Here is a 24438-nt window from a genome sequence, read left to right on the forward strand (position 1 = left end):
ATAAAAGTCTAACAACGTAATCAGGGTTTAAACATCAAGAAGGGAGAGGAACTATTTAGAGTGGAACAAATGGGTATAAATAGGAGGAAGCGTGTCCATTTCTGCTGTATATGTGGAAACACTTCCAGTCGGGCTATAGGAAGGGATAGAAGTCCTATTGCTTGGGACATTTAGGACAAGATGGAGAAAAACATTGGAACATTTATTCTACGTAACAATCCTGCACTGGTAGGGAGATGGACTGGATGACTTAAGTCTTGTCCACCTCTTAAAACTGAGGTGTAGGCAGACTGGGACTCTTACAGGGAAACAAAAAAGCACCATCATTTAGAATTCTAATTTATTATTAAATTACATAACAAAGCTTTTCTATACAGACAGAAAATGCACATTAGGTGAGAACAAAAATAATTACAGATACAATAAAATAGTTAGGTTTCAAGAAGCCATTTGAAAAGCAAACGAATTAGAAAGTGCAATTGGAAAAGAACATACATGGGGCTGGGGTGGTATTTTCCATGAGAAAGAATAACCATTAGTCTTGACAGAGTGTGACTGGAACGGCTTCCCGCTCTCTGAATGGTGGGCAGACCAACAGCTTACTCATTCAAAGCTGAAAGCTTCACACTGCAGGCAAATGTCCAGTCATGAGACGAGAGACAGGGCACAAGGAGCAGATGTCTCCATGGCTCAGCTTTGTCGGAAGTTGTCTTTCAATGTATTCTGCACATTGTTACATAGGCTCCCTTCCCTGCAGAGTTTCGTAACACCAACTTTGTCACTTTCTAAAGGAGGAAATCATTCTGAAACCCTTTGTAACAAAGCCTGTGTCCTCCTTCCCTGCCCTGAATGTTAGCTGGAAACAATAGGAAAAAAAATCCTGTTGTGCATCAAGGGTGCTTGGGAAGCAACTTTTAGTTACTTTAGTAGTTTAACTGTGTTGGCTAAATTAGCTACATAGCCAAAAGTGCTAGGCCAGCCGTTACCCCCTGTGCAGCAATTCTCAGGGTTCCTTGAGGAATAAAGCCCTGGCAGTTGAACTATCAATGCATGTCTCACACCTACACGCTGCCTACAGATCTACTTTTGCCTTTTTATTTTCAACACCCAGTGAAGAACTTTATGTTCTGCACATTCTGATTTTGTTGGGCCCTTCAAAAGAGGACTTTTGCACGGAGCTGAAGAAAAGCATTGCTTGGTTATCTAATGGGGCGGTGCGAATTCCTAACTGAATTCAGAACTCTATGCCCAGAAGTTCCTAAATTTGCCAGGGATTAATTGAAGAATGAAAGTGCCGTGTTTTCCATTACAACCTCTCAGCAGCAGGCAGACTCAGAAGCACCGTCCTGTCTTATTAATGAAGAGGGATCTGGTGAACATTCTACTGGTCCCAGAGACAGGCTGAGGGAGTAAAATAAAACCCTTTGTGCATCCTTACTTTGCACTCTCTCTCTCTAGTGAAGGATACAGAATAATGATCAATAGTATTGCAGGAACAGCAGTCTGGTACCGAGGCTGCCAAGCACAGCATCATCAGGCAACACTCATTTGGCATAAAAACGCCTATAACATTTTCAGGGAATTCATTGCTGTGCATCCTACTTACGGGCAGGATTTTCAGGCAGCACTGGATTTTACCAGGATTGCTGCTCGGGTGGCTGGAGTCTGAAAAATCATGCTGCAACTTTTAGCCAGAAAGTGGGCCAGGAGACTGAAGAGGAAGAAATGTTCCTGTGTTTATTTGGGGCTGGGTAAAAGAGGGCAGAAGAGCTCTTTCTGGAATTCGAGGAGAGCTGATGGCTTACCAGACAGCTTTACAACGGGTGGCTGGTCACTGACAAACAGCACATGGAAAGAAGTGATAGTAGAGCCCCCGCAGGTCAATGTGTTTCCCCTCTGAGAGGCGATGGAGACTGAGAAGCATCTTGAAAGTGATCTTAGCTTGTTTTTGTGCTTTGGCCACAACTTCTCCCTACAGCTCCTGCTGGTGGATAAACAGGAAGGCAACACTTCCAGTGTCACTGATGGGACTACTGAGGGGCCCCACCTCCAAGACAGGCGCCTCTAACTGGCCTTGAGAACCAGAAAGGCAGAGAAGTGCTGGACACAATGAAAAAATATGGAAATACATTTTGCAATAGGAGGCAGGTGAACAAGCTGCAAAGAGAGGAGCAGTGGGTCAGAGACTCCGGATTAAATCTTAAATCAGCCCACTGTTTTCTGTCCCTTATTTTAAGGTCCATTGTCCCTAATTATAGAGCCATGCTAGAAAGAGACTCATGGCATTTAGCAAGTCTCTCCCCCAGGCCAGCCATTCTATCCATTTTAGAGAGATGCTGGATGCTTGTGTCAGGTACATGGCTGACAGTAGCTCACGAAAGGGCAATTCTGCTAGGATAATTAAATATATTTGATACAAAACCCTCTCAGCACCAGCACCAAATCAAAGTCACTGAGCAGTTGCCAACCACTGAAATGCCACCTCCAATATTAACCCCACATTTTCAAAGGGAATTCATCATATTTCTACTCCTTTATGCCCTATAACATATCAGCTCCTCCACAGTCCTAACAAATTGATTGATATTTGCTACAATCTGCACATTTTCCATAGCTTTTTTTAAATACACGGTAAGATTAAATAATGCACCAAATCAATTAAGCTCATTAAAAAGACTGGTCATCAGATTAAATAAATGAATTTATTTACGATTTGCAGGTCTTATAATTGCCAACTACATAGCAACCAAATCCTATAAACCCTAATGGAGCATAACTGCCAGTCAGGGCCCTTTGAAAAATCAAAGAAAATAAAGTATCAGGGGAGAAGAGTTTTGATATATAGAGATTCATTAATAAATTTCCTTTATCCTTCAGTCTTTATCAAGAAAAATTCTAATGAGCACTTCATTTCAAAACCAGGGATATTCCCCAATCAACCAAACGACCATCCCTTATTTAAAAAGACAAACCTCAATTTTACTAGCATTAATTGCAAGTGCCTTCTAATCCCAAAAATAACCGACAAAACGAGTCTTTGCAGCCTGTTTGGCACAAAGAGGGTATTCTGCACATAAGCCTTTTTCAAGTCCAAATGAACAATACAGTTTATACAACTGTGTGGTTTCATACACACACTACACAGGCACAATTCTTTACTCCCTCCAACAGGGTACTGCACATACACTATAAAAGCAGTAATAAAATGAATTATAACTGTTGTGGGTGGCCTGTCTTCTTCTAGCACAGAGGAGGACCTGGAGACAAGGGAAGGTCTCCGGACCGCCTCTGGCAACTATTAATGGGAAGACACATTAAATTTGGGAGTGTTGTAAGTCAGTTGTGCAAATAGTTAATCAAGTTCTTCAAAAAAAGGCCAGTGCCTCAGAGTTTTGCTAGTTATGGTTATAAGACAGGCGAAGATGGCATAGAACAACTGGAAAGGGGAGAGAACCTGTAATTTGTAGATTTGCTATATCAAAGACATTCCTGACATTAGATTTCTTAACAGATACTCATCTGCAGAGACAAACCCAACAGGTTTTGCTAACAATCTAAAATCTCTGCTGTGTTTGGACAATGAACAATTGAAAAAAATATCTATGTACATGTGTTTTGCAGATACTAGAGAAGAAACGTAATTGCATATTCAGCCACTCATTCATTTAACTCTTTACTATGAGGAGTTATGTATTTAACAATTTTGCACACAGATACATTGGCCATCAGGCATAACCGATGTATTTTCCCTTTCCAATGTACAGGTTAGACTCCATCCTACTTACAGTGTAAAAATATGAATGCTATTAGAATACCTTTCATCTAAATTAAAATAGACTTTTGAAACTATTATGTCTTTATGAAGCCTTTTGTGATATCAGCCAAAACCAAAATATTGACACCCAAAAGATTACTTTCAGGTGAAAGCGTGTTTGGTCACTTTAAATGACTTAATACTACGGTAAAACTGAGAGGATACTATGCTCCCTTTTTCCAAAGCAGGACTGCAAATATTTCCTGGAGTCCCCTTAAAGCCACAAAAACCCTTGTAAGTGCTCCTCAGATAGCAGTTCAGACATCTTCTGTGCAAAAAGTGAATTCAACAATCCTTATCTGTCTCAGGAATTTGTGGGAAGGAGCACAGTTTTCACAGCACAAGTTAAGTAGAAATGACTCGCAATAGCTCAATCATGAGTAAAAAACTTAGAGGTTGTAATCAGTAACAAACCAACCTGATGGCTTAAAGCTGCAATATCCTTATTATAGGGCAAAAATATCTAGTCCTGTACTTGACCTTCAGGGGAAACTGGCTTCCTGAAGAAATTCCACCTAAGAGAAGCTTAACAATTGTTTCACTTAACAGGCAATGACAGATTTCATTACCATCATCCAGTAGGGAAGATTCTCTACTGAGTCTCATAAATGTTGTATATTACTTACCTTGTAGTGAGACAGGGGATTTAAAAAAATATTCAAGCAAAATTTGACCAAAGAAAAAGAAATAGTTTTGGCAGGGGAGGAGAAATACTGCAGCTTCAGCTCAAAACCAGTGTTGTAAAGTCTGCCACCATAAACCTTAGACATCATGCTGATATTCCAGCCATCATGTGCAGGCTGTTTATCAGGTCTACTGACTTCCCCCACCCACTTCTCCTTGATGGGTTGGGAGCAGATAAGGTTATCAGAGTCTATGGAGAATGTCCGTCAATGGAAAGCGTATAGCAACAATAAGATGGTACAGATGCCAATAACGCCACCCAGGATGAGAGAGTCCCGTCGCTTCCGTAGGTTGATCCTTTGAATCAGATTGTTCACTGCGGGAAACCGATCTTTGAGGGTCTGAGTTAAGGTCATATTAGCAAGCAGCATCAAAACTGGGCAGAGCCCAGATCTATACACAGACGTGAGCAGCAAAGCAAAGAGTTCAGAACTAATCACAAACCAAAGAAAACAGATGTGACAAAAAGGCCTTATGGCTAGTTAGCAAGATTACAATTTTACTTCATTAATAAAAAACAATGAGAGGAAGAGGATAACAGAAAAGCGTAAAGTTGGCGTTTATGCAGAAGCCTATATGTAATCCAGCATGAAATCTGGGCTAGCTGAATACAAAAGGTTGTGAAATTTATTTAGCAGAACACTAGTAATGGTAACGGGAACAACGGATGGTGTTTGGCTACAGAAATAGTTCCTATCCCCCAGATGAAGACTGTTTACTGCATGGCATAGAGGGAAGAACTGCCCTCACTGTAAAATGCGGAGATTTATTTAATGTATAAAAATGAGATCTGCAACAAGTTCGCAAGTTTCAGAGCGTTGTCTTTGCACCCACGAATCTTTTAAGGCTAACGTTTATTGAGCTGCTTTTGTTCTTGCCAGTCACTAAAAACAGTCTAATGAAATTTATGTCTCATCAAGCTACATATCTCCAGGACATATCTTCTGTCTAATCAAATGAGGCTAATGCCCCTCGTTGTGCTGCTACAATGGAAAAGAAGAAATAGTAGGAAAAATGGTAAACACGCATGACTTCACAATCCAGCACATTCTTTAGCCTGGAGCATGAAATGGGGGAGATGAAATGAACAAACTAAAAACTTAAAATCAAGAGGTCTGAGTGACACAAGGAGCTCTTCAAGTCATGGAAACATTTTGCTCTGCACTACAGCCATGACACATCCACATCAAACTGCAGCCATTTGTCCCTGAAAGTAAAATGCCAGGAAAACAATAAAATACAATAATACTTCTAGCAGAGTGTATGTAGTTAGAGTATGTTAGATTTTGTTGTTCTAGATCTCTAAATGAAGATTAAATGTTGGCTTATATGTAGTATTCAAAGTTGCATTTAAAAAACCCAACAGCTAAGTTTATCACACTGTTAATCCGAGCAAGACATCTTATTGATGGAGTGGGACAGGCATAATGCAATCTTTGGCTCAGCAGATGTATGATGACTGTGTTATATTGCCATTGCCTGTTAAAGTACGTTGAACCCCAAATTTGCAGAATGAATTGTGTCGAGATAGCTTCTTCCTGAAGGCACTCGCAGCACAGCTCTTTCAGAAAGGATACTGGCCAAGGTATTCATTTTGCTTTGTATTGACTTCAATATCCCTCTCTGCGAAGTCATATTTTCTTTTGTTGCCATGGCAATGCTGGAGGAGGAAAAAAAGAATGGATCAAATCGCTGGTACTAAAAATAACCTGGAAGCTGAAACAACGGAAAAGCAAGGTGTGCAAAGCTCCTTCAGATGAATGGGATGTAGCTACCCTCCAGAGATCACATTTTCTCCACTAATCTTCAACGATTAGCCTGTTGCCACTTTTCCTTTTAATAAGCTATGAGCAGGCAAAAGCGTGCAACTTTGGTAACAGTGCAGATTATTAGAACAAACAAAACAACACAAAAAGATGAGACAACATTAGAGACAAGCCTAGAAACATTCTTATGGCAGAGATCCTAGAATCAGGAGTTTGGTTGAACTTTGGGGATCCACATGTTTGTTTCGCTCAAGACAGCACCTGAAAGTCTTGTTTGATACACTATGGTGTGATGGATATAAAAATAATTGAGTAAATGAGAGTTCAATCAATCATAATTAAAAGGTTTAGAACAATGTGAAAAAGTGAACTTTCTAACGGAGAGATGATCAAAGTGCAGCCTGAGGTCAAATACAGCCAATGGAACTCTACAAGGATCACACGTAGTTTCTATAGCGTCCATGTTCTATGAGAGTGCTGCCATCTATTCTATTTCATGCAAGGTAGCTGCAGTCCTCAGGTTCCTGGCAAGTTGGCAATGAAGGCTCATCAGTTGGGCTAAGCTTGTCCACTCCAGTACTAATTTATTTTTTACTAGTGAGTTAGAATGGAGGGTTTTCCTCGTCAGCTGGAGTAGAAAGAGATGCCACATAGTTAGATTACCCCAAAACACTCTATTTGTTTCCATCATGTCACCAAATTCCCTTAAAACACTTGTCCTTGCTGAGACCTCTATCCATGAGCTAGCCAGCTCACGTAATTCTAATCATACAATGCCGTTTTAGCACTAGATGCAGCAGCTACACATTATATTTTACAAACATACAAGAGTATGATCTAGATCAGAGGTTCTCAAACTGGGGGTCGGGACCCCTCAGGGGGTCGTGAGGTTATCACATGGGGAGTCGCGAGCTGTCAGCCTCCACCTCAAACCCCGCTTTGCCTCCAGCATTTCTAATGGTGTTATATATAGAAACAAGTGTTTTTAATGTATAAGGAGGGGGGGGGTCGCACTCAGGGGCTTGCTGTGTGAAAGAGGTCACTGGTACAGAAGTTTGAGACCCACTGCTCCAGGTGATACTAAAATAACTTTCCATAACAAAAGTACATGTTTCTATTTCAAATCTCATTCATTCTGGAAAAGTCAGGCACACCTCCTTCCCCCCTCAATGATCAAGAACACGGTCAATAATCAGGCAATTAAAGATGCTGACAAGGCATTTCAGAAAAGTTTTTTGAAAATTTGGTTTCTATTCTGTTATAGGACAAGGAGATCAAACAGAAAACGAATGGGCAGTCTATTACTTACAACTGCAGCTCAAGTTTTATTTAGCTGACCTGAATGCAATGGCTCTCTCAAGACAAACATTTAAGCTCAGTTACACCTGGGGGAAATAGAAAGATGTGAGAGCTGTGGCTCGTGGAGACCTAGCGTGTTTAATAAAGAACAGGGAAGAGAAAAGGACAACATAACTAGAGAAGTACCAGTCTCCTTGGCTGGTGAAGGTTTCAAGAACACACAGAGCATACGCCATATATACCAATATGACTGGATAATAGCTGAGGATGCAACCCTTACATTTCTGTTGACTAAACCCACATGAGGAGCATAAAGGTTTAAAAATCAAATGGGTCCTGATACAGTTTGAGGTTTAGATTGTCTGAGAAGTTTGTTTTGGAGGGGCAAAAGATTAAATACTTTACAAGCATTACAACATAAAATAGGGCAACAGGAGAACAAGTTCAATGCTGCCCTTCTCAGAGGGGGGAACCCACATTGTTAGAAAAAGAGCTCTCTCGCTGAAGATAGAGGCAGACCCCCAATCTTTTCACAATATTTTTAACTTGCTGAGCCCGACATGTCTTTATACAGAACAGGAGTCCCTGCTAATTCTCTGAACACTGATCTAATGTCAGCAAGAATGAAGAGTCAGGAATGCATTGGAGATAAAAGCCCAACTCTCTTTCCCAGGTCCCATGGTATATTGCTAATGTTTCATTTTGTTGATAACCACAACATTGTTAAAATAGGGTCAGTTATGACCAAACTTCGTTGGTTATGTCTATGCAGCACTTGGAACCCCAGGAGTGAGCCTGCACGCCTGGATTGAGAGTCTTGGGTTAGTGGGTCTCACGCTAGTGCTCTAAAAATAGCTGTGTAACACCTCTTAGAAGTTGCGGCTCGGGCTCTGAAGCCTAAGGAGAGGGTGGGCTTCGGGGCCTGAGCTCCAGCTGGAACTGAAACGTCCACATACTGTCCATACAGTTGCTTTTAGAGCCCTAGCGCGAACCCGTTGACCTGGGCTATAAGCTTGCTCACATGGACTCCAAGATGCTGTGCAGACATAACCTTTGATGCTGGAAATGTTTGGCTCTCAAGAGCAGGTTTATAACGAAAAGGAATTTATTTCGTTTCAGGAAGTTGGGCTGATCTGCACATAAAAACTCATACTACTACAACTATATCAGAATAGTTAATGCCATTCAATCATCCTGGGGTAGGTGCAGCTAACCAGTATAAAAGTGCTAATATTGGTATAGCATATTGCTGTACAGGAAGAGGAAGAAGCTCTCTGTATATAGCACCTTTATACGGATGTAACTGCACCCATACTAAGAGTTCTACCCATAACACTATTTTGGTGAAAAATAATCACTCTACCAACAAAACGTTACACTGGGAGACTTTTCAAGTGCAGAACAGGCCTTTCTTGATCTCTTTAAATGTGACAATACATTTTATGGGAACCTGAAACCAGAATAATTAGCAAGGTAGCAATAAAGGTCCTTGAAACAAGACAGTCACCTTAGGACAAAACAGTTCTGGATCATCCTAAGGCACAATATTGCTTTGCTGCGCCTCTGTGACACTACAATCAGCAGTAGCAAAGCAGCAGGCAAGATGGACAGAATGGCCGAGTGCAACAGTTGTCTTTGGAGAGCTGTAGCAGAGTCAATACCAAAAATCACTTGTATTTCACTAGGGGAACAAACACACACTGGGTCAATTGGTCCCTAAAACACCTCCCTGTAGCATGACACTGCTTTTGGCTTCTTCCACTTTCTACTCTATCTTTTCCACTCCAAGAAGCCCTTTTTGCTCGTAACTTCACCCTCTCTATCACATGCCATGCATCCTCCCTCCCCTACTTTAAAAAAAAATCTGAACTGTATCATTGATCTCTTAGGAGACTCTTTTCCAACTCTCACGCCTCCTCTTTTATTTTGGTTTTTGTTCACACTCAATTGGAAACCCTTAGGGGCAATGCCTAACCTACCTGAGTTTGTAAAGTATCATGCTCATCTACAGAGCTATAAGAGTAGACCAGAACATTACTATTAATATTAAATAACAGTACTTTTGGGAAGGCAAAGTGAATCAACCCAACAGCAGTGTTTGGAGGAACATGAAGTAAAAGGAACATCATCAATGGCTTCCAATATCATTGTGGAGTCATGGTATCATCTTGTGTCTTTATGGAGAATGTTTGCCTTTCCCACCCAAAGCTCCTTACAGTTAATTCTTCTGAATAATATGTATTGACAGAGTAGATCAATAAATTATTTCACTTTAGAGTTCCATTAGCACTAGAATCAAGTTGAAAGCTTACTGGTCAATTGGGAGCTGATCAATCACTGATATTTATAAACAGTTTAGTGACAAGCATGTGTATTAAACTCATTTCCAAATGACAGCTCCATAAAAGCAGACTAACATTCAATATCCACGTTGAAGTTTAAAAAATTCTTTAAGAGAATTGAAAGTCATCAGGGTAGAACTAACAAAAGCCTTAAAGCAATTCCTGTCTCCAATGGACTATTTTGCTTTTGTCAATCATCTTCAGCATTCTTTTTTATATATTCATGTCAGATCAGCATAAAACAAAAATTGCTGGCTACTTGGAGAAGCAGTAGGGATTTCCAGGCATCTCCCTTATGATCTCATCAGATCTTACAAGCTAAGCAAGGCCAGGATGGCTTCAGCACTTGGATGGAAGACAAAGACAAAGCACGTTGCTATTGAACAGAGGTGGTGTTGGTAGCTTTGTAGGCAGAACACTCATTCAATAGAGATTTGGAAGAAATGTCTTAGCATGTTGATAGTAGGCAATACCTTGATGGAGGAACCATCTTTCAAAGGAGATGTAAAACCAAGATTCTGACCACCATTAAACATCCCAAAGTCATTTTATATAAAAGTGAAGTGTTAACCCCAGCATCCTGCTCAAATTGAAATTGGGGTAATGAGATTCTGCCTACCAGAAGTTCCAATTGGCTGTGACACTTTTGGCTTCCTGTCTTAAAATGTTCTAGAGTGTTGGTGTGCACTATTAACACCTACCCTATGTCACCCCCAGAGATGGTTGACGTGATTCCTATAGTTTGAAAAGTGCTTTGAAATGATAGGAGCTATATAAATGCAAGGTATTCTGAGGCAAAGGGGAGAAAATTAATGCTATCAGTCCAAAGAGCTGTCATCATCAATCTGACCAACACTTGTTTTTGAAGGGCTTGTCTGACTCAGTTAACTAATGTCCTTCACGTCTACAGGAAGAGCAGAGGGAGGTCACATATAGAAAACTGGTCTAGGAGTCTTTTTGTGAATAACAGAAAACACACCACATGGCAAATCTGTTTCTTTCCATGGGTACCTGAACTAACTTAGCCCAATGAAAGAGAATGATTCATCTTTATAGTGGAGATCCCTTTCACGTCGAAAATTAACATGGAAGGGAAAGAGAAACAAGCTACAGCAATCTGTCTTTATCCCAATACTACATAAGAATGTGGTGAAAGGATGTTCAACAAAAGGTATTAACAGAAATTCTCAACAGGGCATCAACAGCTGAGTACAGAAAAGAAGCAGCAAGTTATCATCCAATGCTAAAAAAAGGTTTGTAAATAAAAATTGGATGCATGTCAGGCAGTATTATATGTTAAATCTCATGTCATTTGTAAGATCATTTATATACATTTGTAATTAATGTGACAAAGTTCCTCCTCTATCTTGGTGGGTCCTGCGCTTATTGGTGGATTTTCTTGCCTCAGAGATTCACCATGTGGGTTGGGGAACAGCCCAGAGACCTTCCCCTCTGGAAGAACCCACAGTCCAGGTCAATTGGGAGGTTTGGGGGGAACCCGGGCCCACCCTCTACTCCGGGTTCCAGCCCAGGGCCCTGTGGACTGCAGCTGTCTATAGTGCCTCCTGTAACAGCTGCATGACAGCTACAACTCCCTAGGCTACTTCCCCATGGCCTCCTCCAAACACCTTCCTTATTCTCACCACAGGACCTTCCTCCTGGTATCTGATAACGCTTGTGCTCCTCAGTCCTCCAGCAGCACACCCTCTCCCTCTCAGCTCCTTGCGCCTCTTGCTCCCAGCTCCTCACACTCGCACCACAAACTGAAGTGAGCTTTTTTAAAACCCCGGTGCCCTAATTAGCCTGCCTTAATTGAGTCTAGCAGCTTCTTCTTAATTGGCTCCAGGTGTCCTAATTAGCCTGCCTGCCTTAACTGGTTCTAGCAGGTTCCTGATTACTCTAGTGCATCCCCTGCTCTGGTCACTCAGGGAACAGAAAACTACTCATCCAGTGACCAGTATATTTGCCCTCTACTAGACTTCTGTACCCCACTGGTCTGGGTCTGTCACACTAAGTACAGAAGTTTTTCCTCCCTAGTGTTTTGAGGTTATAATATCAACAGAAGACCCCAGAAAATAATTAGCTACTGAGGAAAGCTTCCAGGGAATTTTGGATTACTGGGCGGTGTATAACTCAGTAACTGTAGGTAGGATTTCACTACTGCACACAGGAAACTTTGTCTAAGAATTTCAGCTTCAGACCTATGCACTGGTTTCATAGTTAATTGTTCAGACAGAATCTTCATGCAGCAGCAAATCCCCTTTTTGCATTAAGCTATGTATTTTCTTACAACACATCTAATGATTCATTAAAGCAGCCTTTAAGATATTGAAGAAGAGATGGGAGATGACTGCCAGGAGATAGAGTGCTGCTGAGCTATCGACAAGGTGCCCTGGGGAAATAATTATGAGACTTTATTATGGAATGGAGGATTTCATGTTTTAACATCCGATGAGAGAAGCAGCCTACTTTATAAGTGAGGGAATCAAAAGCTAGTAAACTTTAAAGTTTACAGATTAAGAACTTAGAACTTTCACAAAATATAGGGCACTTAGACAACTTCTACTGAAATATTCTCAGGAAAGAAAATGTGGGGTGAGCCCAATTTTAAAATTGCAGTATAAAGGTGCATAACCAAATATTCCTGAATAGTTAAATGGGATTCCAACTACCTGGAGAGGGTGGGGGCGGGAAAATAAGAATTCATCTACAAAGCATTTGCTTATCCTTCATGCATAATTTGAATGTGTAAAATGTGAGTTAATTTAACTAAGCTCTTACCCTTTGGAAAACAAAATATTCTTAGCTGAAAGTGCAAAGAATTATTAAAATGAAACAAGGTAACCTTTTGGGGACCTGGCTTCTCAACAATGATCACAGGTTCTTAAAGCACATTGCCTAGCAGGTGAGGTCAATTTTAAGGAGGGAGGGGAAGAAGAGCTCAACAATGTAGGTTTTCAGCAAGCTTTGTTAATGACACGTCACCAGTTGGTGATTTGGCTTTCATTCAGAACAGCCAGTGTTGGATTATCTTCAAACTGCAACAAGTAATGAATCATGCATAAATTATACTCAAACATGCAAACAAAATGTTAGGATGTATTAAGAATATGATGCAAATGTTATACTGAAATCACATTATGTCTTTATATACATTGATGGTGCACCCCCATCCGGAGTGGTGAGTTCTGTTCTGGTCATCCTGGCTCATAAAAGATATAGCAGACATAAAAGGTTATGTTCTTTAGTTAAAAATCAATTAAAAGTGTGTCCTTTAAGAAATTAAGCATCTGTGTCATACTGAGAGTACCTACCTCTGCCTTGTAGTGACACCATGAAAGGGAAACAAAATGAAAACTACTGTGCCTTTAAAAATAATTTTATCTAATCTGAACCACAAATACTAAAATTCATAAGTGTAAGACTATTGCACAGCATCACTTCAAAACAGAGTTAAGTACATTGAGTGCATTTCCATAGCTTAAAGGAATCCAAATATGTTAAGCATAACCTTAACTCTGAATTTATTGGATTTGTAATAAAGATTATAGGGAGACTGTAATTATCCCAAAATGAATCTTTATCCTTGTTACAGACCTGTACTCTCGACTTGAACTCCCATTTTAACTTTTTTTTTGGTCCTGAGATAGAGGGCCTCGTACTTTGGGACAGAAGGCAGCCTCTAGCTGATCAAGGTAAGGAAGAAACATCCCTTATGGGCTGGTTATTTCATACTTGTCCACCACGGCATTTCCCGCACCTTCCTCTGAAGCATCTGGCACTGGCCACTGTCAGAAAATGAATACTACATGGCATGGATGTTTGGTCTGATCTGGTATGGAAATTTCTACAGACAAAACAAGCTTCCAGATCTGAACTTTTTTTTCCTTTTTAGAGAAACTGAATTTTGTTGCGGGAACATTAAAAATGTATTGAGTATATATTTTCAGTCACATAAGAGTTACTTGGTTGTCCTCCATCAGTCACAGGAACATAAGGAGGAAACAGCTAGTAAGTTTCTTTTAGAATACGCTAGTTATCTGAGTTCTGGGAGAACCAAGATCCAATATCCCTGGTCTCTGCTGGAAGCCCTGCCACTCAGCCTTCTCTCTTGAAATAGAATATATTTAACTGCATAGTGGCAGATGAATTTTATGGTTTTGAAAGTTAGTTTCTGCTTCTTTAACTCTCCTTGGTTTCTTTTGCATGCTTTAGTGTCTAAATATGAATGATCCATCGCGGCATCATAATCCGATGTGTCAAGTGCAGGGCTCCAAGCCAAGTACTAATGTTAAATACATTTAAGATTCACTTCTGAGAAGCCCATAAATGTTACTCTACTTCAACAGAAATGGACTCACACACACACACGTATTGTAAAGGGTTCTGAGATGGAAAACAGTTTTCAAACCTAGATTCTTACAAGCACTCAGAAATTTTCTTCTTGCTGCATGCCCAGCAAAGCTATGTTACCAGGAAAGGGTTTGGCAGAATCAATCTTAAAGACTGTTTCAGAACAGATGGAATCTTAGTTTGACAGTCCCAGTACTGTAATCAGCAGCCTAAGAGCCAGTACATGCATGCATACACACAGACAAACCCCCAAAGCCCCTACCCTTTGCCCCCTCCTCCCTGGGAGTAACAGTGAAGTCCCCACTTCAGGAGGGAAGGAAGTGGTTAGGAACATACCTTCAGACACTTGCCAGGTTTGAAAACTTACACAACCAGAGCAAAACACTGTTTTCTTAAGGGCATTAAGGGGCACTGTGTTTTTGGCCGAGACCCTAAACCAAGGTCCTCGCCACCAAGTCATTATGAACCCTTACAACTTTTCATAAGTGGAGGGTGTGACATTCTGTTATTAAAATATGACCATGTATATCAGCATACAATTGCAACAAATCTTGTACAAAGTATGTCACGTAAGGGAACAATGGAAAAAAGTTATGATTTGCTGAATATGACTGTCCTATTTGTATGCATGTATCATCTTAAGTTATGAATATTGACTGTATACCAATATTTCAAACAGCGTTTGCTCCTGTGGTAACACCCACAAGGTAGTTAAGTTTACATCCAGTCAGGCCAGCACATTGTGAATGGACTATTCAAGTTGATGGCCCATTAAAGAACACTTAGCTCATACAACAGACATGGAAGAAGCTTATCCCTGCCCGATGGACCTTCCTGAGGATGCTTCAGCCAGAATATGGGTAATGGTTGCTCCTGAGTCACTGAAGCATGCAAGGTCACATGACTAGTTAATGTGACTCTAGACTCCATCTTGTAACTGGACTTTTCACAAACTAAAACTGAGAGTTTTCCCTCCACATGGGAGAAAGCATAGGCACTGGAAGCATCTCCATTTTGCCTCTTTCCATAGTTCAGAGATCAGAGCAAGACTTACACTAAGAGGAGCACTACAGTCAATGGACTGGGGACCTTCCAATCTTTTGGATGTTACCAAGACCAAGACATTATAAGCTAGCAGTTTATTCCATCGCTGCTACAAACCTAATACAAGAACTTTGCAATGAGCACATGTATTTGATTCCTTTGACCATTTTAACTCTCTCCCTTTTTCTCTTATAAATAGGGTGACCAGATGTCCTGATTTTATAGGGACAGTCCTGATTTTTGGGTGTCTCTCTCATATAGGCTCCTATTACCCCCAACCCCCCATCCCGATTTTTCACATTTGCTGTCTGGTCACCCTACTTATAAATAAACAGCTAGATATTGGATACAAAAGGACTGTCAACAGCGTGATTATTGGATAAGATCTGAGTTATATATTGACTTGGGTATGTGGCTTGTCCTTAGGGAGCAGAAGAACCCTTTGGTTGATTAAATTAGTTTTAAATAATCACTCATCATTAAGTCTAGTGTCTGGGTGGCGAAACAAGGGCTGGGAGACAAGGAGACTGCATTTCTGACTTCTTGTTAGCCAGTGTGAGAAGACAGAAGTTCACTTTTGTTGTTGGTTTGGTATATCTTATGGAAGAATAACCACCAGTCTAGGGGAGAGTCTGCCCTGTTTCTCAGCAGTTTGTCCTGAACCTTGCATCCTCAGCTGTGACCCACTGAGACACGATGACAGAGGGGTAGTCCAGATTCCTGTTCAGGTAACTATCTTCTGCCCTGGATCGTAACGTTTCCCACTTCACTTCCTTAACTGTTGTGTAGCGACGCTCTGCACAGAGTAACTGACATTTCTTTTCAGAGGTGGGGCTCATGATCTCCGTATAGAATTTGTATGTCGCTTTGGGTTCTTTCAGAATAAAAGGTGCTACAGAAATAAACAACATTTGTTTCCAGCAATGAATGCATCCAAACAGAGTCAAACTCTCACGCAGAGCTACAATTTAATGCAGGGCCTATGAGGAGCAACTGTTTTTACTGAATGTTAAGCTGTGTTTTTTTGCCAGCCATATATGTAGGAGTTTCATTGCTATGTGAAACATACCAAAACGCCTACTTCTTGCTCTGTCGGTTGAGGCTGCAGACAAATCTATATTGATGTGACACTAAAACAAAGCTCCAAAGGAGCGAGACATACTTTTAAAACCAAATAGTTGATGTTCTATTGGAACGCTTCTGCTGATGTTCTACTGGAACACGTCATTATCTGCTATGAACTCAGATCCTCTCACTTGTTACATTTAACTTTATCATAACATACACGAAGCAGAGGTTGTTTTGCAGGAAGAGGCCTTTTAAACTCTAGTATAAAACTACTGACAATTTTGGGTGGGTCACTTTTTCCAACATGTTTTGTTTGCCATCTTTCTAACGGGTGCAAACAAGGATGAAAAACAAAGGAACATGTCCCCCCACTTCCCCCCAAAAGATTTTGCCAACAATTTTCCGTCGTGCCTCTTATTACTGAAGCTAAAACTCAAATAAGATCTTCCTCCGTTGCCATCCATCATATTCTGCAATGAAGTCAAAGTTTAATGTAAGTGGAGTATTGCCAACCACAAAAGTTCAAAAACAATGTCCAAAAATATGATATTGGCCCCCAAATCATGATATTTTTATAAATAGATTAAGTCATGTTTTCTCCTGATTTTTGACTTCTCCTGCTGTGGAATGCTGGGCGTCATGCTTTTTGGCTCTGAGAACAGATTGTCATCTAGCGGTTACAGACACCATAGCCAATGTAACAATGCCCCTGTTTGAGTCACCTATTGCCAGTGAACCTGGCATTAATGGATGAGAAAGCATGATTCTCTATCACTTGAGCTAAAGAACCATATCTCCTAGCATGGAAGCAGTACTAGAGCATAAACCTTTGAATGTGACAGAGCCGCTAGAGGGTGACAGAGTCACACTCAATTAGCACAGATTACAGAAAAATCTAATATACCATGTTCCTTTGGAAAGACTGCAAGGCAGAGTGGATGAGCCTTAGCCCTGTTATATCAGAGAAAGTTTACAGCCAAGGGATGTTCTGTTAAGAGGGGAAGGGAAAATTTTCCTTCCCTCTGTCCCATTGAATAAGTCACTCTATGTCTAGACAGAAGTCAATGTATCCCTGAAGTAAACAAACTGTATTGACCATCACCACCAGAACGGAGGGACTTTTTGCAAAATCCTAAGAGAAATACTAAATTAAAGGTATCTATGGAACTTTCTACTAATCACTGGTCGGAGAGAGCTTGCAGTCTGATGTATGCTTCAAACAATACTCCACAAAACTATGTTTCAAAAAGTATCTATGGTAAATGAAAAATACAGTCACTAGTAAGCCATTGCTTCCTATTTTGAGAAAATGACAAAGTTTGAAAGTGGAGAAGAAAATCCGAGATCACTAAATACATGTTTAAATACAGAGACATTTATGTCTAAATCTGCCCAAAGCAAGTGAACACTGCCCCCCAAAGAACTGCCGTGCCAGGCATCACATCCCACACATATCTGGGCAGAAATATGCTGCTTGAGAAAACCTTGTGTCACGTAAGAGCTTTTAACAATTTTTGTACAAATGGATGGGGAGTTTCTGAAATGCTCAGACCGCCTTGGGGAAGCTATAGCTCCATTAGTCACAGGTCCAGCACAAGCACCAGCACAGCAGAGACCATGGCCCCCTTCCCCTACCCATTCCTGTGGAGGGACCATACAGGGGAGTTCACTCTCTGGGCTTATTGACTCCTTAACGTCTCTGCTGAGACTGCCAACCAGGGGGACAGTTAGTGCTAGCTGTGTTGGGTAATGTGGCCATCTGCCCACTGGTAATAGGCCTGAGGTCATCAACAAAGGCCCCCCACAATCACAAAAGGCACTTTCCAATGTTTCTATGTTGGCTGCTTAGTAACAAACCTTTTCAAAAACGATTAATAATGATTTTGCAGTTACATCTAAACAATGAACTACAACAGATGCAACTCTTGAAGACAGACAAGCATTAGTAGCCAGAAAAGCTAATTACATCACAGTCACCCAAGGAATCAGCATTCAAACAGCCTCTTCTACACAAGTCCATGTGTTTTAATTGGGGAGCAATGGACAATGCTCTAATTAAAGAGCTGGATGATTTTCTAACTAGTAAATTCCCTGAAGATGCAGCGGGTGTTACCACCAATTAACATCAAAGCCAAATGTTTGCAATTACTGGAGAAGGAAAAGGGCAAAACAGAAAATCCATTCTGACTTTAAGCAGAGCCTGAATTGTGGTACAATACCTGAAATGAAGCAATGCAAATTAAATTACATATTCTGGTAGCTGCTGCTTGTGGCTACCAAACAAACCAGATTTACATAAGATAACAGAGAAGCTCCTTGGCACTCGATGGGATGGGGAGCCAGCCCCCTCTTTAGAACTAATGAACTGTGCAATGAGGAGCTCAGGAACCCACACTCCCAGAGGCAAAGTTCATCTGTTAATGCAACAAACACTCTAAGTAAAAGCAAAGAGCTCAGAACCCAACCATTCAGTCAACAGACTGTAGGCAATATCGCATCACACGTAAATCTCCCCACAGGTGCTGAAACACAATCCAGAGAGCAGGTGGGGGACTCAACTGATAAAACATTAGGTCACTTTGCAGAAGATCAGACTTCAAAAATCTCAGGCCTTTTAGCCCTCTAGCTAGCAGGTAGCAGTGAGGAGATGATAAGAAATGTGGAGTTGATGCTTAGTTTTCACAGGGTGGGGAGAGTGTCAGCATATAAATGCTCCTTAGCAAAAGTTGTTTTGAGCAAGGCAATGAAATGGGGGTTTAATCAGGAAAGCCAGTTTTTGAAGGTGTCTTCAGACACTGAGGGTGTTGAATCAAGCAAGTGGGGCTCATGTAAACAAATATCCATCTTTCTACATATCACAGTGCTGACCACTCTAATGGTTTCTGTTAGCTTGATGCACCTCACAGTACATTACTGTGTTTCAACCCATTCCCCCATTACACTAATAGTACTGAGCTAACTGTATTTCAGCTTGCTAGCCAGCCCTTAATGGACACACTTCACATCTTGTTGCACCTCTTAGTAGCAGTGTTGATCACTTATCCCATTACATGCATTATCTGAAATAAAATCTTCCCTTCAAAAATTTTTTATGAGAGAGAATCTCAAACTTAGGACGTATTTCAAGAATTCTTAATTATTATTTTGCAAAATCCCAGTGCTAGATGGCAGATTGGAAAGGGCATGTAAGAGAAAAGTAATTTATAATGCTGGAATATGATGCTTCAGAAATCTGACATTGAAATTTCCAGTCCAATGCAAAATGGTAGGATTTCAACCACACAAATAAAAATAAATAAAAAAATGACCAGCCACACAATAGTAATATTCACCCAGGTGTTTGCTTGTAAAAACCTCCTCTCTGATATGAACTGCAACGCTAAGGTAGTGAATGTGGTTAAGGATTACAGAAGCCATGTAGCACTAGTTCCTTCATGGGCGGGAGGTGCTTCAAACTCTCCGAATAGTTCTCAATTCTTTAGCCTGCCTGAACACTACTACACTAAATTTTAATAATTACTGTCTATACAAAATCTTTGCATACAAGTCTAAATTGCTAAATTAAAATGGGCAAAACATTTCAAATGACAGCACTGCATTGCTCTAGAATGGGTGGATGGAATCAAACAGACCTAATTTTATTTGCAATACACTTATATGACTTAGATTCAGTATGGGTGTTGTATACATAAAACAACTGATTACTTCGAACAGCATCCAGAGCGAATACTGATTCTATAAAAGATAATACAAAAATTAGTAAATCCATTCCTACCTTATTGTTTCTTCTATCAGACGATCCGAGCTGAAAAAAAAAAAAAAAAAAAACAATGGTCAAAAAAACTAACAAGCACTAAATATTTTAGATCACTACAAGCAATGTTTTGCAGAATACAGCCCTTTAACAGTTAGCCCTGGTGGTGAATTATTTGGGGGGCCACCCAAATGAAGACTTGGCCCGTATAATGAAAGTCTTAGCAGAAAATACAGTAGAAAGCCTTCACAGAAACATATTAAATATATTTGTTTGGCGAGAGCACAACCTCATCCTCTCCGCTATCTCAAATCTTGGGCAAGGCCCAAATGGACCTAATATAACAACAGTTGTCAACATGGTCAAAACATAAAAGCTGAAACTAAATTCCCTTTGACTAAATCTACACAAACTGGTTTGGAACTATTCGCTGAACAGTGTGTGCACTTCATGATGGAAAAACGGGCCACGCTATTTCTGAGACTGGCACTCGGAACCAAGAAGGGCTAGAATATTTATATCCTCAAACTATGGAACGTAGAACTTGAGAGCCACGCACGTGCCACCTAGCTGACCACTGCTATTCAGGAAGTTCCATTGCTACATCCCTAGGAATATGAAGCCCACAGCAGCGCTCTGTGGAGACAATGTTCACGGAGAAGAACAAACAAAACGCCTAGAATATTCAAACGATTTTGTTTTTTCTATTACTCAGGTTATTGTAAATACCCAGTTTCATTTCAAAGCCATATTTTATAACAAGTTACAAAACACTGAAAATAGAAGTGTCTCGTAATAAAGCTGGTAAAACTTTAACGTAGCAGTGCAATGTATCACCACAATATTTCAGTATCTGTCATCAGGTGATGCTCCCATATTTCTAAATTTAAGAAAATCTAGTCTAATATATACATTTTTTAAAATGCACAATTAAATCAACAAACACTCAGAATCAGATTAGGAGTGTAAAAAAACAGAAAAAAAAAATCTCCCTGACCAGCATGAATTAGCACAAACAAAAAATTCCACCCCTCTCCTCAAATCAACACAGTACATTCAGATATGTGCTGTAGGACTTAAGTGCATTTCTTCTTTCTCTGTGCTCCATACATCACTGTTTAACAATTTACTTGCCTTCATCTTATGCAATGTTTATTCCACAGAACTACATGAACCCTAGAAGAGATGCCGAGAAAGGGAAGTGTTTGCTACTTTAACCTGGCATAGAAATCAATCTGAAGTTTTTATTAAAAACAACATACAGTTCTCCACAGTAAAGTCGAATTTATTGCTGCCACGGTAAAAGCGTTATAAGAAGTAAAAGAGATACGGTTATCCTCACCTTACATTCTTTTTGCTCCCACTCACTTCCAGGACTCAGTTTTTCCTTCAATTAGTTCAAGAACATAAGTTTCCATGAGCCATCTGAAAGCAGAGCTGAGTTCTGCCTCCTCTTTGCAACAATCTGCCCAATTTGAAACTTTACCAGAAATCCCCACACGTACGCCCCATCACACTAGTGTGATCACACCAAAGTAGCAACTTGTGCAGTATTTTTATAAATTCACTCTCCCAGGAGCAGATGCTAACACAAGATGTCCCGATTTGTCTGTGTTAAGGAGAGTGAAAACAAACAAGTTGCTATTTTCAGTGTAGTCCATGGCTTGGGTTAATATTATGAAAACATGGAGAGTGACTACAGCCAGCCAAAAATATTCAGCCTGAAAAGAAACAGAGAGGACTCAACTGAGGCACTCAAGATTGTAAAAGGTGTAGTAAAAGTAGATTGGTCCCCTCGGCCCCTAAAACAAAGTCACTCAAATCAGTGGCAAGTAAATTAGAACAATCTAAAAAACCTGCTTCTTCGCACGATCAGTAGTCAGTCTGGGGAATTTACTAACCAATGAGTGCAGAGAGCCAAATACTGTAGTTATGGAGACTATGTAAAGATAGCCAAATGTCAAGTTTCAGGGCATTCACTGATCGCTAGAGGAGATAGGAAGGAAAGAAAAATTTCTCAATGGTACATAACCAATTTGAGAGTGTTCCTTTAGAACACTGCTATCTCCTCTAACTCCAACAGGTAGATTGTGTGGGTGACCCAAAATGATGCTGATCTACAGGAAATAAGAGACTAAATAACAGATGGAAAGCACAACTGTGTACATTTCTGAGTTTTTGTATATTAACAATGAAAAAGACATTGCAGAGTTTGTGAAGTGCAGAGTACGAACTGGTAATTGGACACAGTGTGCATTTATGAATATTCTTTGGAGCCAAACAGTTCCATCAGTGGTGTGACATGATCATTTGTTTGGATGTCTGGTTAGGGGAAGAATTCCAGTCAGTGTTATGGGCACCCAAAAGGCATCTCAAAGTCTGCTACTGTCTACAATGCTGTTATACCTAATGGAAATGCCAATTTTAGTCTGCAGGTATTTTTGTCTCAAGAATGACTACTGCTGCATACATGAAAAATCTTGGAATGGCAACCTCCCCTGCCTCTAAAAAAAAAAAAAAAAAAAAAAAAAAATTTTTCAAGCGTAAAATGTATTCTTGCAGACCTCCTCTTCTGTTCACCATGCCACAAATGACTAGGGTCTGATAATTCAAATAACTTAAAAGTCAGCCATGAAGTGCTCTTTGGTGGTGTATTCAGTGAAAGTGAGACTCCCACAAAGTCTGGGATGGGCCATGAGCAGCCACATGGTGCCTTTGAACCAAAGGAAAGTTACAGCCCTATTTAAATCTATTATAATTTACAGGGGCAAGATGTCACTGTCAGCCTCAGACTGAAGCCTAGCAATACACGTCAGAAATACCGTACAGAACTCATCAGCTCTTTGTAAACCTAAATGGTGAGTGTAGAACACTTTCATTTCAGTGGAGAGGAAAAAACAGAATAGCTGAAATTGTTCATATAGAGACCTAAGTGACTGACATTCTCCCATAGTCTTCCTAAAAGCAAAGGTTTTCAGGGCATGAAGTGATGGCTTGTCATTTCACAGTGGAGCCACTAACTGTTCTTTCTACCTTAAAAAGCAAGCGCTATTTAGTCAGCTTTATTATTTAATCAGAAGATTAAATACCAAAGCACCATATTTAAAAGCTTCAGTCCCAAAAGCTGTGCAGCAGATTAACAACTAGTTTCATCATATAGAGCTGATATACTCATCAGCCGCAATATTTGGTTTTAATAAAATATGGTTAAACCTACAGCCAGATTCTAAATGCTGACAGATCATATCCCAGTTCAGTTCAATGCACAGGAGTTTTGACAGACTGCTTAGTGTGAAAAAAGGTATTTCTATAGCAGTAACCTGTCATAAACAGAGTGCATCTGCTCTGAAGCCACTTTGGTCACAAACACGAGTCAAGCAACAGGCAATGCGTTATCTTATTTCTACTGCACCTTATAGCCCAAAGCACGCCATAAACTATCCACACACACAAAATCACTTCAACTCCAAAATAAAGCTACCTCTGTGGTGAAGACTGGCAGAGGTGGATAATCTGTGCTAACACAGCCATACATCTTTCATCACCTACACCATTCAGGTGGATTAGAAGAAAACTCCACCACAAAAAATGTTACAGCCATCTGAACCGAAATAACAAAAATGCAGCAATTCTTGATTTTTAGAAATGGCAATCATTTTCATTTGTTCCAAAGGTACCAGCTGCATGTGAAAGTCTCTTCAGAATGAATGAAGCACAGGCAAGTAAGGCTGACTTGTGTAGGACAGAACAGACGTGTCTTAGTGTTCTTATACTAGATGGTCGACCCTTCTATTCTTGTCACGTAAATTTCCTTGAAGCTGGGAATTCATGCAAATCTACTGCAGGCAACTACTTCAATATATCCTTCTTCTCAATGTTCCAAGGTCACTCCTTCCTTCAGCTTCACAGTGAGAGGCAATCAAACAGATTGACAGTATTTTCTAAAGCATACTCCAGTCACCAACCTGCAGCATGTGTACAAACCTCAGCAGAAAGTGAACTAGGATGTGTAGTTATGCAGTTTACAGTCACGGTTACTCAGCTGCTTTGTGACTTAGACATTTTTTCTGAGATTTTGTCCGTGACTCTTTAAAGAGATAGCAGTAGTTTAGAGACAAGATCAATGTATTAGAAATCTTAAAGTTTAAAAGAAGTATTAAACTTTTCGAGAGTCAAACTTGAGCATATGTCGAATCATAGGAAGTCAGTCCTACTGACAAACCATGATCTGTATTCAGGGCCGGCTCCAGGCACCCAAGCACATGCTTGGGGCAGCACCTGGTAAGGGGCGGCGGGGGGAGCGCGGCGCGGCAT

General features: G+C 40.4%; 1 protein-coding gene across 1 annotated transcript in view; it reads right to left on the reverse strand.

Annotated features, from left to right (window-relative positions):
• Nucleotides 1–370: 370 nt before the first annotated feature.
• GOSR1 (golgi SNAP receptor complex member 1) overlaps nt 371–24438 on the reverse strand; it is a 62331-nt gene continuing 38263 nt past the window's right edge. Inside the window, exons 8-10 of the mRNA XM_029912534.1 lie at nt 20146–20175; nt 6076–6158; nt 371–4829 (exon numbers count right to left, since the gene is read on the reverse strand). Of these exons, the coding sequence (XP_029768394.1) occupies nt 4705–4829; nt 6076–6158; nt 20146–20175 (238 nt within the window). The 3' untranslated portion in view covers nt 371–4704. The remainder of the gene's footprint in view (nt 4830–6075; nt 6159–20145; nt 20176–24438) is intronic.

The sequence above is a fragment of the Terrapene carolina genome, unplaced genomic scaffold (assembly GCF_002925995.2).
Source record: "Terrapene carolina triunguis isolate 2854851 unplaced genomic scaffold, T_m_triunguis-2.0 Scaffold231, whole genome shotgun sequence".
In the NCBI taxonomy this organism is placed as follows: domain Eukaryota; kingdom Metazoa; phylum Chordata; order Testudines; family Emydidae; genus Terrapene; species Terrapene triunguis.